The following is a 12,741-nucleotide window of genomic DNA, read 5'->3' as shown; positions in this document are numbered from 1 at the left end:
CGGCACGGGGGGGCGGGTATCGTCCTTCCCCCCGGCATCCCCGATCACCTCCAGCCCCAACAACCCCGCGGGCCGGCGCTGCTGCGCTGCCCACCGCGGCCGGAGCATCCCCGGAGGGTCGGGATGCGGGGGGTGCCGGATGCGGGGTGTGCGGGATGCAGGATGTGGGGTGTGGGGTGCTGCTGCCGCCCCCGCCCCGCGGGGCTCAGGGCTTGCTCCTTCCAGTGCCCCCGGCGTGGCGGGGTGGCCAAGGTCGCAGCGGGGGCCGGAGCATCCTTTCCCGGGAGCCCCCTGCGAGCCCCCGCCCGGCCCTGCAGCCCGCGGAGCCCGGCCTGGTGCTGAGGGGACCGCGGCTGCTCCCTGCTCCGCCACCGCACCGTGGGGTGCCCTGAAGGGTCCCCCCGCTGCGCCTCAGTTTCCCACGGCGGCTGCTTGTAGGGCCGGGGAGCATCAGGTCGGCCCGTGATGGTTTTGGGGTGCGTGGTCACCGTGTGCCAGCACAGAGGGGAGGAGATTCTGGGAGAGGCACAGCGGGGCTCAGCCCGTGCCCCAATTCCRGGGAGCCCTGCCGGCGCTGGGTTTGCAGTTGTGCCGCTCCATCACCCTCCGGCCCGCAGAGGAGCTGGGGATGCTGCTGTCAGGGGGAAGGGTTTGTGGGGCCGGGGTTGTCCCTGCAGMAGAGTGGCCCCCGGGACCTGCAATGACAGTGCTGTCCGCTGCTGGAGAAGGGGCCCGGCAGGGTCGGGCCYGGGGGCTCCTGCACCTCCCGTTCCGTGCTGCTGGCACAGAAACTGCCCCGCTGCGGGGCTGGGGACAGCCGGCACCCCGGGGAACAGTGCCAGCAGCACAGGGGGACAGAGCCCCCAGTCCTGGGGTCAGGGGGTGAGGATGGTGTGAGCCACGGCCCTGGGAAGCTTGGACACTCCAGCACCCAGCAGTGGCAATCTCTGTGCCCAGGCTCCCCCTGGGGTAAAGAATCTCCATGAAACCGGCTGAGCAGGCTCTTTGAACCTGACACTTTCTGCTGCTGCCCTGCTCTTCGGGGAAGGTTTTTAGGGAAAATGGACCAGAGCATCACAAATTGGTCRAAGCTCCACACTTTGGGATAACGCACAAGATTCAGTGAGGAGAGCGAGCAGGAGTGGGATCCATCCCCTCGCCCTTGCTGTCCCCATTGCCGCTCCTGGTCGGGAGCCCGGTGCCAGCGGGTGTTTGGGCTCCTCAGACCCATTCCCACATCCCCAGGTGTGGGTTATCACCCCGTGTGTCCCCACACSCGTGGCCCTTCCCCGGGGCCCCTCAGCACGCGTGGCGGTGGCTCTGGGCTCACCCCTGTCAGCTGGCTGGCTAATGAGTCCCCATCAAGTTAATTGCCCAAGCGCTCAAAGCCTGAAGCGAAAGATTAAAGCTGTCGCTCGCAGGCGCAGAGCGATCTCCCCCCGCCCCGCAAAAGGCAATTCCGGCTGTCCAAACGCAGCGAAGATGGATTCCCCGGCTCGGGGCAGCACCGGGAAGGAGYAGCTGGTGACAGCSCCCATGGGTGCTGTGAAATGASTCCCCAGAACAGCCTGGGACGCTGMTGCTGCCGGGCTGAGCAAACCCCAAGCCGCAGACAGAGATTTCCAGGAGATTTCCYTGCTCTGGTGCTGCAAGGGCTGAATGTGTCTGTAAGGATTTTCCTGGGATGAGTTTACTCAAATCTCGGCTCTCTTTGGCCGCTGGGGTGGGRAGCTCCAAATGGGACCCTGAGGTCCTGCAATCCCCAGGGACATTGYCACCTCCTGCTCCTCAAGGACAGCTCCTGCTTCAAAAAATATCCCCTGGAGCAGCACCAGTGTGACACCAGGGTGTCTCCAGGGCCTGACCAGCTTCTCCTTGGCYTTGCAGTGACGGGCTGTCCCGGAGGGGAAATGCATCCTGAATGGGGCTGAGGCCCCCTGCTCGGGAATATGCAGCCTCGGCACCGCGGGGGCAGCACCAGGGCAGCGGCCGGCGAGCGGCGGGATGGTGGCAACCTTCAAGATCGCCGTGCTGGGAGCCCAGGGCGTGGGCAAGAGTGCCATAGTCCGGCAGTTCCTGTACAACGAGTTCAGCGAGGTCTGCGTGCCCACCACGGCCCGCCGCGTCTACCTGCCCGCCGTCGTCATGAACGGCCACGTCCACGACCTGCAGATCATGGACTTTCCCCCCATCACCGCCTTCCCTGTCAACACCCTGCAGGTAGGGGGGCTCCCGAGGGGGCCTCCGCCTCGGGGGTCTGCGGTGACCTCTGGGATTTTGCTGTTAAACTCCGTGGAATTTTGATGTTAAAGTCCGTGGAGTTTTGCTGTTAAACTCCGTAGGGTCCCGGTTCTGCCTTTCCCAAGGATGATTCTCCATTCCCGTCAGGGTTTGGTTGCCAAATGAGGGGTTGTGTCCTCATGGGTGCTGGCTGAGCAGCTCCAGGATGAARTATGGTTTAAAGTTTGGTGACAACATTCAAGAGGGACAGCGCTGACCCCAAAGAGCAGCCACATCCAGCCACATCCAGTAGGATCCAGCTCCATGGCTGTCAGAGCCAACATCAGAGTACTGAAGTCAAAACCAGGGGTTCCTGGAGAGCCAGACCCCAATGCACCCACTGCCCCAGCCAGGCAGAGCTTGTCCCCTCCTGGGAGTGGCTGTCACCCCTCCAGTAACGCCCGGGCTTGTTCCTGGGGTGCTGAACCCACCAGCTCCTCCTCTACCCCCAAAGCAGCCCCAAAAAGCTGTGTGGGCTTGGAAAGTGTTGCCACCAGTGCCGACCACTTTCAGGTCAGGGTTTAAACGGGGGAAAAGGGGATTTAAAGCTCATGCCACAGCCCCCATCCCAGGGACACGAGTTGAGTCACCACTGTGGGGGAAGGAGCTGGAGGTTCCTGGCTGTGGCTGCAGCCGCACCAGAGGGCAGTGCCACCCCTGGGGCCACCTCGATTAATCACAGAGTCCCTGTGCCCGATGGCAATGGGGTCACGGGGGCCCTGGAGTGCTCCAACAGTCCCTGCGCCGTCGGGCAGGAGGTGAAAAGAGCTCTGCGGGGCAGAGGAGAAGGTTTAAAAATTAATGGGTGAGTGCAGGGAACGAAAGGTCGGCGTGAGAAGCAGCCCGAAATAGCAAAGGGTAATTTATTGACACGGCAGCCGATGCTCACACACCCCATTAACTCCCTGCCTTGCTGCACTCGGGAGGAGGCGGCCGCTGGGAACAGATGGAGGTTTCCAGGGAAGAAAGGGCGATCAGAGCGATGGCTCCGAGGGGAAAGGAGAGCTCCGTGGGGAGGGACACGGCTCTGCCTGCCGGGAAACCTCGCTGGACTCAGCTCCGTGCCAGCAGCGTCCCTGCAGTGCTGTCCTGGGAGAGCAGCAGGAGCCAGGGCTCTCTGACATCCTGCTCCCGCAGTGCAAAGCCTTCTCCAGCTCCAGCATCCCGGGAAACCTGCGCTGCACRAGAAAAACCACCCTGACACCGCAGCGCCGGAGCGAGCTGCCCCCAGCGCGGTGAAATCGCTGCCGTTTGTCCGTCTGCCAGCGCTGTCAGGACTCAGAGCAGCCCAGAGGCTGCTGCTCCATCCTYCGGTGTCTCTGAGCCCTGAGATGTCCCCAGAGAGGGGCTGTGTCACTCTGCTCCCTCCCAGCTCCTCTCCGTGCTGCCCTCTGTGATGGAGACCAGCCCACACCCCAAATCCCCCCTTTTCCCTGTTCCCTTTGGTCCCAGATCTTCTCATTTTGGCTCATTCCGATGATAMACTCAGGAAGGGCTGATTCACGGCTCTGGAGGGGTTTGCTCAGGGAGAAGTGATGCCTTTTCGCCTTGGAGAACCTTTCTCCTTTCCCGAAGCACTCAGGAGGGTTCTGCAGGTTCTGCCATTCCCGGTCCTGGTCCTTTGCTGGGATGGGAAAGTGTCTGGAAGCGAGGCAGATTTTCAATTTTATAGCACAGGAAAYAAATCCTGTTGTTCCCAGAACCCCCAAGATTTCCTTAACAGCATAAATTTCTTACAGCTCCAAATTTTGGCTGTGGAGAAGCCACTCCTGCCTGCCTCTGCCCAGGATCCCCATCTTGCTCTTGCAGACCCAGACCTCGAGCAGCCACTGCTCCCCTCCTGTCCCCATGTCCCCTCCAGAGTGGCTGTCACCTTCCCCCTGTGACCCACGGAGCTGCCGATCCCTCAGACCTCAGATGGGCTTCAGCCCTGCCCCAAAACCCAAGATGTATCACTAATTAGTACAGCTAATTAGCAGCTCTGGAAGATGAAGGTTTCCCATCCTGGGTAGGGGGCTGCATTCAGCCCCGCTCCTGGAAGCATCAGGCGTGGAATTGGGACTGACAAATCCTGTTAGCTCTACCCCGGATTAACGAGGGGGATAAGGGATCTCGAGATGGGGGAATGGTCTCTGGGGATGGGGGAATGGAGGGCTCAGGAGCTGTGGAGGCAGACACAGATGGGGTCAGGGCAGAGAAGTGAGTGCTGGATGTTTGGGCTGGAGAACGTGCAGCCCCCCTGCTTCCTGCTGGCACCTCCTTGGGGTCCCCAGGGCAGGGCAGGGCAGGGCAGGGCATCCCCCGGGCACGGCAGCGGGGCTGAGCCAGGATTGATCCCTCTCTGCACCTTGCAGGAGTGGGCGGACGTGTGTTGCAGGGGGCTCCGGAGCGTCCATGCCTACATCCTGGTCTATGACATCTGTTGCTTTGACAGCTTCGAGTACATCAAAACCATCCGCCAGCAGATCCTGGAAACAAGGTAGGGACGCCTTCTGCCCCTGCTGGTGCAGTCCCGTGGCTCGTACAGCATCAAAGGGGCACATCTTGGCATCGGTGATGGGATTTTAGACTGGCACAAAGCCCCTTTGCAGGGCTGGGAGCCCGAAATCCAACAGMAGAGCGCGACTTCAGGCAGGCGTCCCCTGTGGGCAAGGGCAGAACAGCTGGAGGTGACACGGGGGGTGACAAGGACAAGGGGACAGGGCAGACTGTGTGGGTTGGCGGATTGTCACCGTGCCCCGTCCCCTCCGCAGGGTCATCGGCACCTCGGAGACGCCCATCATCATCGTGGGCAACAAGCGGGACCTGCAGCGGGGCCGGGTGATCCCGCGCTGGAACGTCTCCAACCTGGTGAAGAAGACGTGGAAGTGCGGCTACATCGAGTGCTCGGCCAAGTACAACTGGCACATCCTGCTGCTCTTCAGCGAGCTCCTCAAGAGCGTGGGCTGCGCCCGCTGCAAGCACGTCCACACCACCATCCGCTTCCAGGGCGCCCTGCGCAGGAACCGCTGCACCATCATGTGAGCGCCCCCCGCCCCTAAGGGACCCCCGGCCGGGCCGCTGTGGTCACCCATTCTCCGTGGTCACCCATTCTCCGTGGTCACCCATCCTCGGGGCCCGCCGGCGTGTCCGCTCTCCGGGCGGTGGGAGCGGTGCTGGAGGCACCTTGTGGCGTTGGCCTCTCCTGCGGGGACATTTGGGGACGGGGCACCTGGGGCGGGGTGGCCAGGCTGGAGCGGGGTGGTGGCCGGGCTGCCTGGAGGTGGCGAGGGGAGCTAAATCCGGGAGCTCTTCCCAAACCTCCGGTGCCCGAGGCCATCCCGGGGGTTGTGCAGGCGCTGGGGGGTGGAGGTTGAGACTCGAGGATTCCCAGATTTTGGCTGCCGGCTCCATCCTCGCTGCTGCCCCTGCAAGGGAATTACCCAGCGGCTGCATCTCTGGGCCACTGCAGTCCTGCTTTTCGCCTTGAGGAGCTGGGATTTCTCGCTTTGAGACACAGAGCAGCCCCCGGCAGGATTGGATTTTGAGCTGAGTTTTGGCTCGGCTGGGCCGGATTTCCAGGTGGAATTTCTGGATGAAAGCAAGGAAGGGGGAAAATAAAATAAATCCYAATCTGCTCCTTGCATCCCCAGGATGCTGGGTGCTGCCTTCCCAGGGCTCTGAGCTCCCCTCCACCCCAGAACAGCCCGGGAAGGCTCCTCCTCCTCCACCCCCAGCCTGTGAACACCAAAAAACCCGGGAACGCTCCTCGCCGGGCAGGTCACCCCTCTGCTACCTCTCGTCCTGGGCTCAGCAGGTGACCGGCTTTGCACGGCTTCACCCCAAACCCGCGGGGTGTCCCTGCAGGTGGGCAGCCCCTGTGTCACCGCAGCCACCGGCAGTGCCACCAGGTGCGCCCCCGCCGGGTCTGCCCGCGGGGATGTCACCTCCATCCCCGTGGGACGCGGCCTCGGCAGCAATAGGGAGCTGGAGCAGCATTTCCRGTTGCTTTCTTGGGGTCTTCTTTTCCTCTCTGCATATCCCTAATAGGAAAGTGAATATATTTTTTTTAATTATTATTTTATTTTTATTTTATTTCAATTTTTTGGTTAATTTGGCAGCAGACTTGCAGCTCCCCTGCAGGGCAGGTGGTGAAGGGCAGCCCCTCAAAGGAAATGATGATGGGGTGGTGAAAGGTGAGCAAGAGGCCGAGGGATTCAGGGTTTCTTCGTGGCTTCTCTCTGTGAGCTCAGAGAAACACCATCCTCACCTCCTGAGGCAGGATCTATGTCTGATCCATCCTCCAAAAACACCATCTCCGAGATTCCTGCTGTAACGAGGAGCTGGAGGGATCTGGGCAGCAAAGCAGGACAGCAAAACAGGACAGCAAAGCAGGACACCCACTCCTCTCTGCCACCACAGCCAGGTGTCACCGCTGTGCTCTTGGAAACGCTTCCCATTTCCCAACCGAGCTCCAGCACGGCGCCTCTCACCGCCCCATCCCTGCTCCAGGCAGGGGGGCATCCTGCTCCTCCCTCTCTCGCTCAAAAATTAAAAAAAAAAAAAAAAAAAAAAGAGGGAAAATAATAGGAAAAGCAATGCGGGGACACGGGACTGTCTCAGCTGGGAAGGGCAGTGGCACTTGTCACCACCCCTCGCCTTCACGGCAAACCCGGCTTCCCCGCCCGAGCTCATCCCGTCAGGATTTATTAACACCTGGAAGTCCACTTATCGATCTCTGGCTAGAGCTTTATCCCTCCAAATCGTCTGAGAAGGAAATTCCCGGGTAAATGCTGATAATAAAGCATTTATGAAGTGCTCCGACGTACACATATCAACGACTAAGCCAATACATTGTTTGTTACAACCCTGTAGCCTGCAGTTTATAGCACAATTAGTTACAGGTTTTTATAGCGTCTATTTAATATTTTGAAGAAAAAAAAAAAGAAAAAAAGTTATAAATATAATTGTTATATTCTACTGTACTTTATAGACAGAGGAAGTTATATTAGTAATAATAATAACGACTCTCACTGCTTCARCGGAATTTCCCAGCTCCCGGGAAAATGAGGGCTACAAAGAGCTCCTTTCCCAAGAGCCCAGGAAGGTTTAGGTGGTGGTGGTGGTGGTTGTGGCACCCTGGGTGCAGGCAGGGAACCCCAGGCAGGACCATCCAGGCGTGGGAATCGGGACCCACGAGCACCCCGCGGTCCTACTCACACCTTACTACAGAGTTCCCCTCAGCCAGCGCCAGCCTGGTCCTGCTGCAAACACCCTGGGCCTGGGCCAGGTGGGGATGTCCCCTCTGCTGTGTCCCCACGGTGCCGGGTTTGTGCCCCCCGTGCTCATGGAGGCCATGCCTGGGTTCGGTTCGGCCCCACCAAGGATCTTCCCTGYCCCTCTCCTCCTCCTCCYGCCCCTCTCAGCATCCCGRTTGCCTGGACTTGGCTTTCCTTTTCCCCTCTGGACTTCTTGTCGGAGATTCCCGAGGTGTCTACACCGCCTGTGACGCCCTGCGCCTCCTCCTTTGAAAYTGAATTAAAAATCAGGTCTGTCCCCCTTGTTCCGTACCCGCCTCAGGAGTGTTTTTGCCAGCAGGTTTTTGCATCCCTGGAGTCCCAGCGCTCACATTTGCTGCTCCTCTGCAGAGGAGCGGGGCTGGCTTCATTCTTTCTTGGAAAATGGGGCTCTCCTGGGCTTTGTGGGGCTCTCAGGGGGACGTTTGCTGTGCCCACATCAGGATTATCCTCCCTCCTTCCCCGCCCACACGGCAAATACGTGGAAATTGAGGAGCAGAGCTTTGGTAGATCTCTATTGCACAAAGAGCATCGCTGGGTCCGTGCAGCAGCTCCTCTGTGACCCTCGGTGACATCCGTCACCCCAGAGGGGACCGTGGGCACCCTGGCTCTGCCACAGGGGTCAGCAAAGGTCCCCTCCTGTGCCCGAGTGACCTGAGTGACCCAAGCTGTCCTGGAGGCTTGCTGGTCCGGGGGAATGTTGAGGTCTGGATGGATGTCAGAGTGGGGTGGCCCCACTTTAGAGGAAGCTACACCCCTCCTCCTGCAGAAAACGTCCYGTCCTCTATTTGGGGCTGGATTTTCCCACCCAAACAGTAAAAAAAAWGTGCCTGTTTARCAGGAGAATTRCCAGTAGRAAAAAAAAAAAATCCAAAGCTCCAAAGAGCGAGGTGAGACCCCGTGGTTTTTGGGGAGCAATCCCATCGTGCCGCCCTTGGAAACCTCGGGCACTGCAGCTCCGGCCTCAGCATCGCTCCCCGCTTTGGAGGGAGGGGTCTGTGTGTCCGTCTGTCCGTCGGGGTGGGCTCAGACCCACGACTCCTCATCATCCTCGCTCAGCCAGGCACCGCTGTCCCCCAGGGAGGGTTTGGCCGTGGGGCGAGCGCTGCTGGTCTGGGGGGCTCGGGGGGGTCCCGGGGGGCGGTGTTGGCCCCGAGGGGCAGGGGGGCGATGCCCCAGCGGGGTGGGGATGCGCGAAGGGCGTTTGCCCGGCCTGTGGTCCCGCCGGGGCCGCACCTTGGGCCGCAGCTTCAGTTTGTAGATGGAGGGCACTCGCTCGGGCTTCTTCAGGCACCGCCGGGGCTTGGGGGCGTTGCTGGTCCTTGCTCCCCGCGGGGTCTGGCCCCCACCCTGTGCCTCCCCCGGGGCTCGGAGGGTGCTGGGCTCTGGGGCAGCTCCTGCGGCGGTTTTGGGGACCTGGCTCCCCRTCCCCACGGGGCGCAGGGGCTGCAGCCCGCGGGAGAGCTCCTCCACCACCCTGTCATAGCCGGGGGGCTGCGCGTTCTCCCAGCACCTCCGGAGGCCCTGGCTCCCATTTCCAGGGCAACAAACTCCCCCGGCTTCACCCGCTGGCCCCCGAGGTCGCTCAGCACCCTCAGCCCTTGGGGTCGGGGCTGGGTGGCACTGCCGTGTCCCCTGGGTCCCCCTCCCCGCAGCGCAGACCTTGCACCCCTCTGCAGAACGGGCCAGAGGTGTGGGGGGCCGGGAGGTTGCGGGGCTGCCTTTGGTGGGGGATTTAACGCTGCTGTCCAGTTTCGGGGGCTGGCTGGAGCAATTCCGGAGTGAGGAATGCCGGCCCAGGCCAAGGGCTGCCTGCTTCCCTTCCCCTTGGCTTTTCTGGCTCCCTGAGTGTCCCGGGGCATCTCGGTGCGAGGAGGGGGCACGGATCTTTGAGGGGCTGGGGGCACGGATCTTGGAGGGACTCGGGGCACGGATCTTTGAGGGACTCGGGGCACGGATCTTGGAGGGGCTCGAGGCACGGAGTGTCACTGCAGCGGGTGTCCCCGTTTCCAGTGGCCTGGCAGCCACCACAGATGATTTTCCTCCTTGCTGGGTGTTTCTCGGAGGTGCCGGCACGGTCCGAGGGCTGGGTGCTGCGGTCCTGCCCCGGGCCGGTGCCACCGGGGGGGTTTTCCCCGCGCTGGTCCCTTGYGGTGCCCTGGGGACCCCCGGGCCGTTCGGGACGCTCAGGCGGGAGGGGGTGGGTGCCCGACCCCTCGCTCCGAGCCCGGGGGAGCTGGACCGAGCGGGTGACAGGGATGGTGGCGGCTGCCTCCCCGAAGGGACAGCGAGTGGCTCCTGGATCCTACAAGGAGAGAGGAGAGAGAAGAGAGGGGCCAGGGAGCTCCTGCCGCCCCCACATCCCACCTGGTGCTGGGCACCGCCAGAAGGGAAGGGGGAAAAAATTGCAAATATGTGAGAAAATCTTCTCGGAAACCAAGCGGTCTGGGGCACGAAGCGTGTCTGCAGCACTTACCTGCCCGAAGGGACCCTCCGGGGCTCCCGGGGGGGGCTGGCACCCGGCTGGGGACCCGAGCCCCCCCAGGTGACCGGGGGCAGGGGGCTCTGGGAGCGGCTGACCAGCAGCGAGGGCTGGGGGCTACGGGCGGGCGCCTTCGGGGCCGGGCAYAGCCGCACCTCGTGCTGCACTTGCYGCTGCGGGCTCCGGGCTTTCCAGGCTTGTTTGTGAGCTGTGGGGAGAACGGAGGGGGCTCAGCACCCCCGTCCCCCGCACCCACCCCCGGGTGCAGCCCACCCAGCCATCGCTCCGCATCCAGCACCCCAGAAAGCTGCGCTCCTTGCAAAGGGACTTTTGGGGTCCGGCTCCATCCTAAAGCCTTCCATGACCTCTAGTGGCCACCAAAGCCAAAGAAAGTCCCCAAAACCAGACTTTGCCCGGCCAAACAACGAGGCGTGGCTGTACCGAAGCCTCCCGCTCCTGAAAACGGCCCCGAGAAGCATCGAGAGCARCAACCGCGGGGTTTGGGGACGCGGGGACTCACAGAGCGACGTGCAGCGACACGGGTCGTGCTTGTCCAGGTAGTGCTCCAGCGTGTCCCAGCCGCCCCCGACCCGCACCATGACGTGTTCCCGCAGGATCTGCGAGGAGAGGTCCAACATGGGACACCCAGCGCTTCCTAAAGCTGGGGTGACACGCTCGGCCGGGCCTCGAGAGCTGGGGACTTGCCCTGAGTGCCACCAGGTGTCCCCAAGGATAGCGGCGTCCCCGGCTCAGCCCCTGCGGCCATCCCGACAGGGACATTTCATCACCACAAGGAAGGTGGGGACCWTTTTGGAAAATCCCTGTCCTTCGCCATGTGCTGAGCTCTACGGTCAGGTTTAGGGATGATTCAGAGCATCCCAGAGTTCCCATGGCTGGGTAAGTCCAGGCTTTGGCTCRGTGGRATATSGGGGTTTGTCCCATACACACGGATGGTTAAATCCATACAAACACCAATCTCAGGGCTGAGCTCAAGGATACTCTTCTTTGTGGGTCAGAAGTCCCACACTGGCCCCATTTGAGGGATTAGAGAAGCGGGTTCATGGCAGCAGAGCAGAATTCCTGATGCTTTTCCCCCAAAAGCGCAGGGCGAAGCAGACTCACCCTGACAAAGATGAGGGTGTCCGAGTCTCCCACCCGGTATTTCCCTTCGGAGATCTTGATCATGGGGAACTGCACGGGGCAGGTACAGCGGCTCACCAGGTGCTGCACCTGTGGGCAGCAGGGATGGGTCCTCAGCGTGCCCGTCCCCATCACCTCCGTGCCCACCTCCACCCCRCCCCATTCCCCTCCGCACCATCCGGTCGAGGTTGTGGAGGTCCCGTGGTTTTCTGGGGGGCCGGGGCAGGGCGGGGTCTGCGGGGGGCAGGTCCAGCTCCTGCCGGAKCTCCTCCTCGATCTCCTCCTCCATCTGCACCAGGGTCGGGGCGCGCAGCCCGAAGCGCGAAGCGTGGCGCGCCAGCTCCAGCAGGCACAGCACGAAGTTCTTCTCGTTCTTCCGCAGCACCAGGTCCTCTGTCTCGAACATCAGGACATCTGGGGCGGGGCAGGGCTGAGCCAGGGCTGGCGCGTGGGGAGTTAAAACCCACCCTAAAGGGTGTTTATTCACTGCAGCCATCCCACCAGGAATACGGTTGGGTTCAATAAGGGTTGGGATGAATTAAAGGAGGAAGAGTTTTTCCTTTTGGGCATTTACAGCTATTTCGTGACAAAACTCAGGAAATGGCCTGAACTCTGTGCCGTTCCCCTTCCYGGGCATCCACAGGTGCTGGGACAAGGTGACAGATGCTCGGCTCAGAGGCAGGAYTTGTCCTGCTGTCCTTAGGGCTGGGATCACGCCGTGCCTGGCAGGGACTCCCTGTGCCACCCACCCTTTCCTTTTCCATTCCCCCGGTGCACAGTTGCACCCAAGCAAACWCTCCAAAGCTGCTGCCAACCTGGAGGAGCTTCTACAAGGAATGCCAGCTCAGGGTTGCGTGCACATGGTGCTGTGCCATGCCAGGGTGGCACTGGATTTGGGGACACGTGGGAAAACRTGGAAAAGCTGAGGGGACTTTCACMTRGAGACGYGGGGCAAYTGGAGCCTGGCATCCTACCTTTGATATCCATCTCCTTCCTGCACCACTGGATGAAGTTGGAGACGTTGTCCCTGGCCTGGAAGGTGCCCGGCTGTGCCGTCAGGTTGCAGGCGACGCCGGCGGTGGGCAGGCGGAGGTGCYGGGCCACCTCGGGGCGGGCGCGGGCGAACTCGCCGGCCACCTGGGTGACGTGGTTGGCGTGGGAGCAGAGCACGGCCCCCGTCTCCAGCACCTCCACGAAGGTGCCCACCTCGATGTTGAGGCCGTGCAGCTCCTTGAGCCACTCGGCCAGGTCCTCCTTCATGGCGTACAGGTACTGCTCGCTGGAGCTGTAGGGGCGGATGCTCCGCGCCCCCGTGCCCGGCGTCCCCCACATCCTGCCATAAGACTGCGACCAGGGGCAGGGAAAGGGACCATGGGGACACGGGGAGCTGCCCCAGCYGTGTCCCCGGCCACCTCTCCGGCAGCCACACGCACCTGGTGCCACCCGGGGTGGTGACACTGTCCTGCAGTTCCAGAKCCCTCGGGAAAGGAAAGCAGTGGGTGTTTTGTTTCTTCCCCAAGCGCTGATCCCCGCTCCTTGGTGACAAGGGACTGGCTGCAAACA

At 61.9% G+C, this 12,741-nt stretch overlaps 2 protein-coding genes across 3 annotated transcripts; one reads left to right on the top strand and one right to left on the bottom strand.

Annotated features, from left to right (window-relative positions):
- The first annotated feature begins 1,821 nt into the window (after positions 1 to 1,821).
- RASL10B (RAS like family 10 member B) lies at positions 1,822 to 5,481 on the top strand. Of its 2 annotated transcripts, XM_057373374.1 has the most exons (3): positions 1,822 to 2,220; positions 4,635 to 4,759; positions 5,034 to 5,481. In XM_057373374.1, exons 1-3 carry the CDS (start codon positions 2,005 to 2,007, stop codon positions 5,302 to 5,304), a joined length of 612 nt encoding a protein of 203 aa, XP_057229357.1. In that variant the 5' UTR covers positions 1,822 to 2,004; the 3' UTR covers positions 5,305 to 5,481. The 2 variants fall into 2 exon arrangements, with proteins under 2 accessions (XP_057229357.1, XP_057229356.1); XM_057373373.1 differs by lacking the exon at positions 1,822 to 2,220 and having other exon boundaries at positions 3,269 to 4,759.
- A 3,101-nt stretch (positions 5,482 to 8,582) lies between these two features.
- GAS2L2 (growth arrest specific 2 like 2) lies at positions 8,583 to 12,510 on the bottom strand. The gene is made up of 7 exons (XM_057373311.1): positions 12,153 to 12,510; positions 11,354 to 11,592; positions 11,161 to 11,268; positions 10,559 to 10,655; positions 10,033 to 10,246; positions 9,546 to 9,861; positions 8,583 to 9,467 (listed from the first exon to the last, which is right to left on the bottom strand). The coding sequence occupies exons 1-7, from the start codon at positions 12,508 to 12,510 to the stop codon at positions 8,583 to 8,585; spliced, it is 2,217 nt and encodes a 738-aa protein (XP_057229294.1).
- Between the last annotated feature and the right edge of the window lie 231 nt (positions 12,511 to 12,741).

Source organism: Malurus melanocephalus, unplaced genomic scaffold (genome assembly GCF_030028575.1).
Source record: "Malurus melanocephalus ecotype Western Australia unplaced genomic scaffold, MMel_1.1 scaffold_193, whole genome shotgun sequence".
NCBI lineage: Eukaryota > Metazoa > Chordata > Aves > Passeriformes > Maluridae > Malurus > Malurus melanocephalus.
The sequence above is the reverse complement of the archived record's forward strand: the minus strand, read 5'-3'. Positions and strand labels throughout refer to the sequence as shown.

Coding starts and splice junctions, on each gene's coding strand:
- RASL10B (XM_057373373.1), top strand. CDS start 4,398: ATGGGGGAATGGTCTCTGGGGATGGGGGAATGGAGGGCTCAGGAGCTG. Junction 4,760..5,033: donor CAGCAGATCCTGGAAACAAG/GTAGGGACGCCT, acceptor TCCCCTCCGCAG/GGTCATCGGCACCTCGGAGA.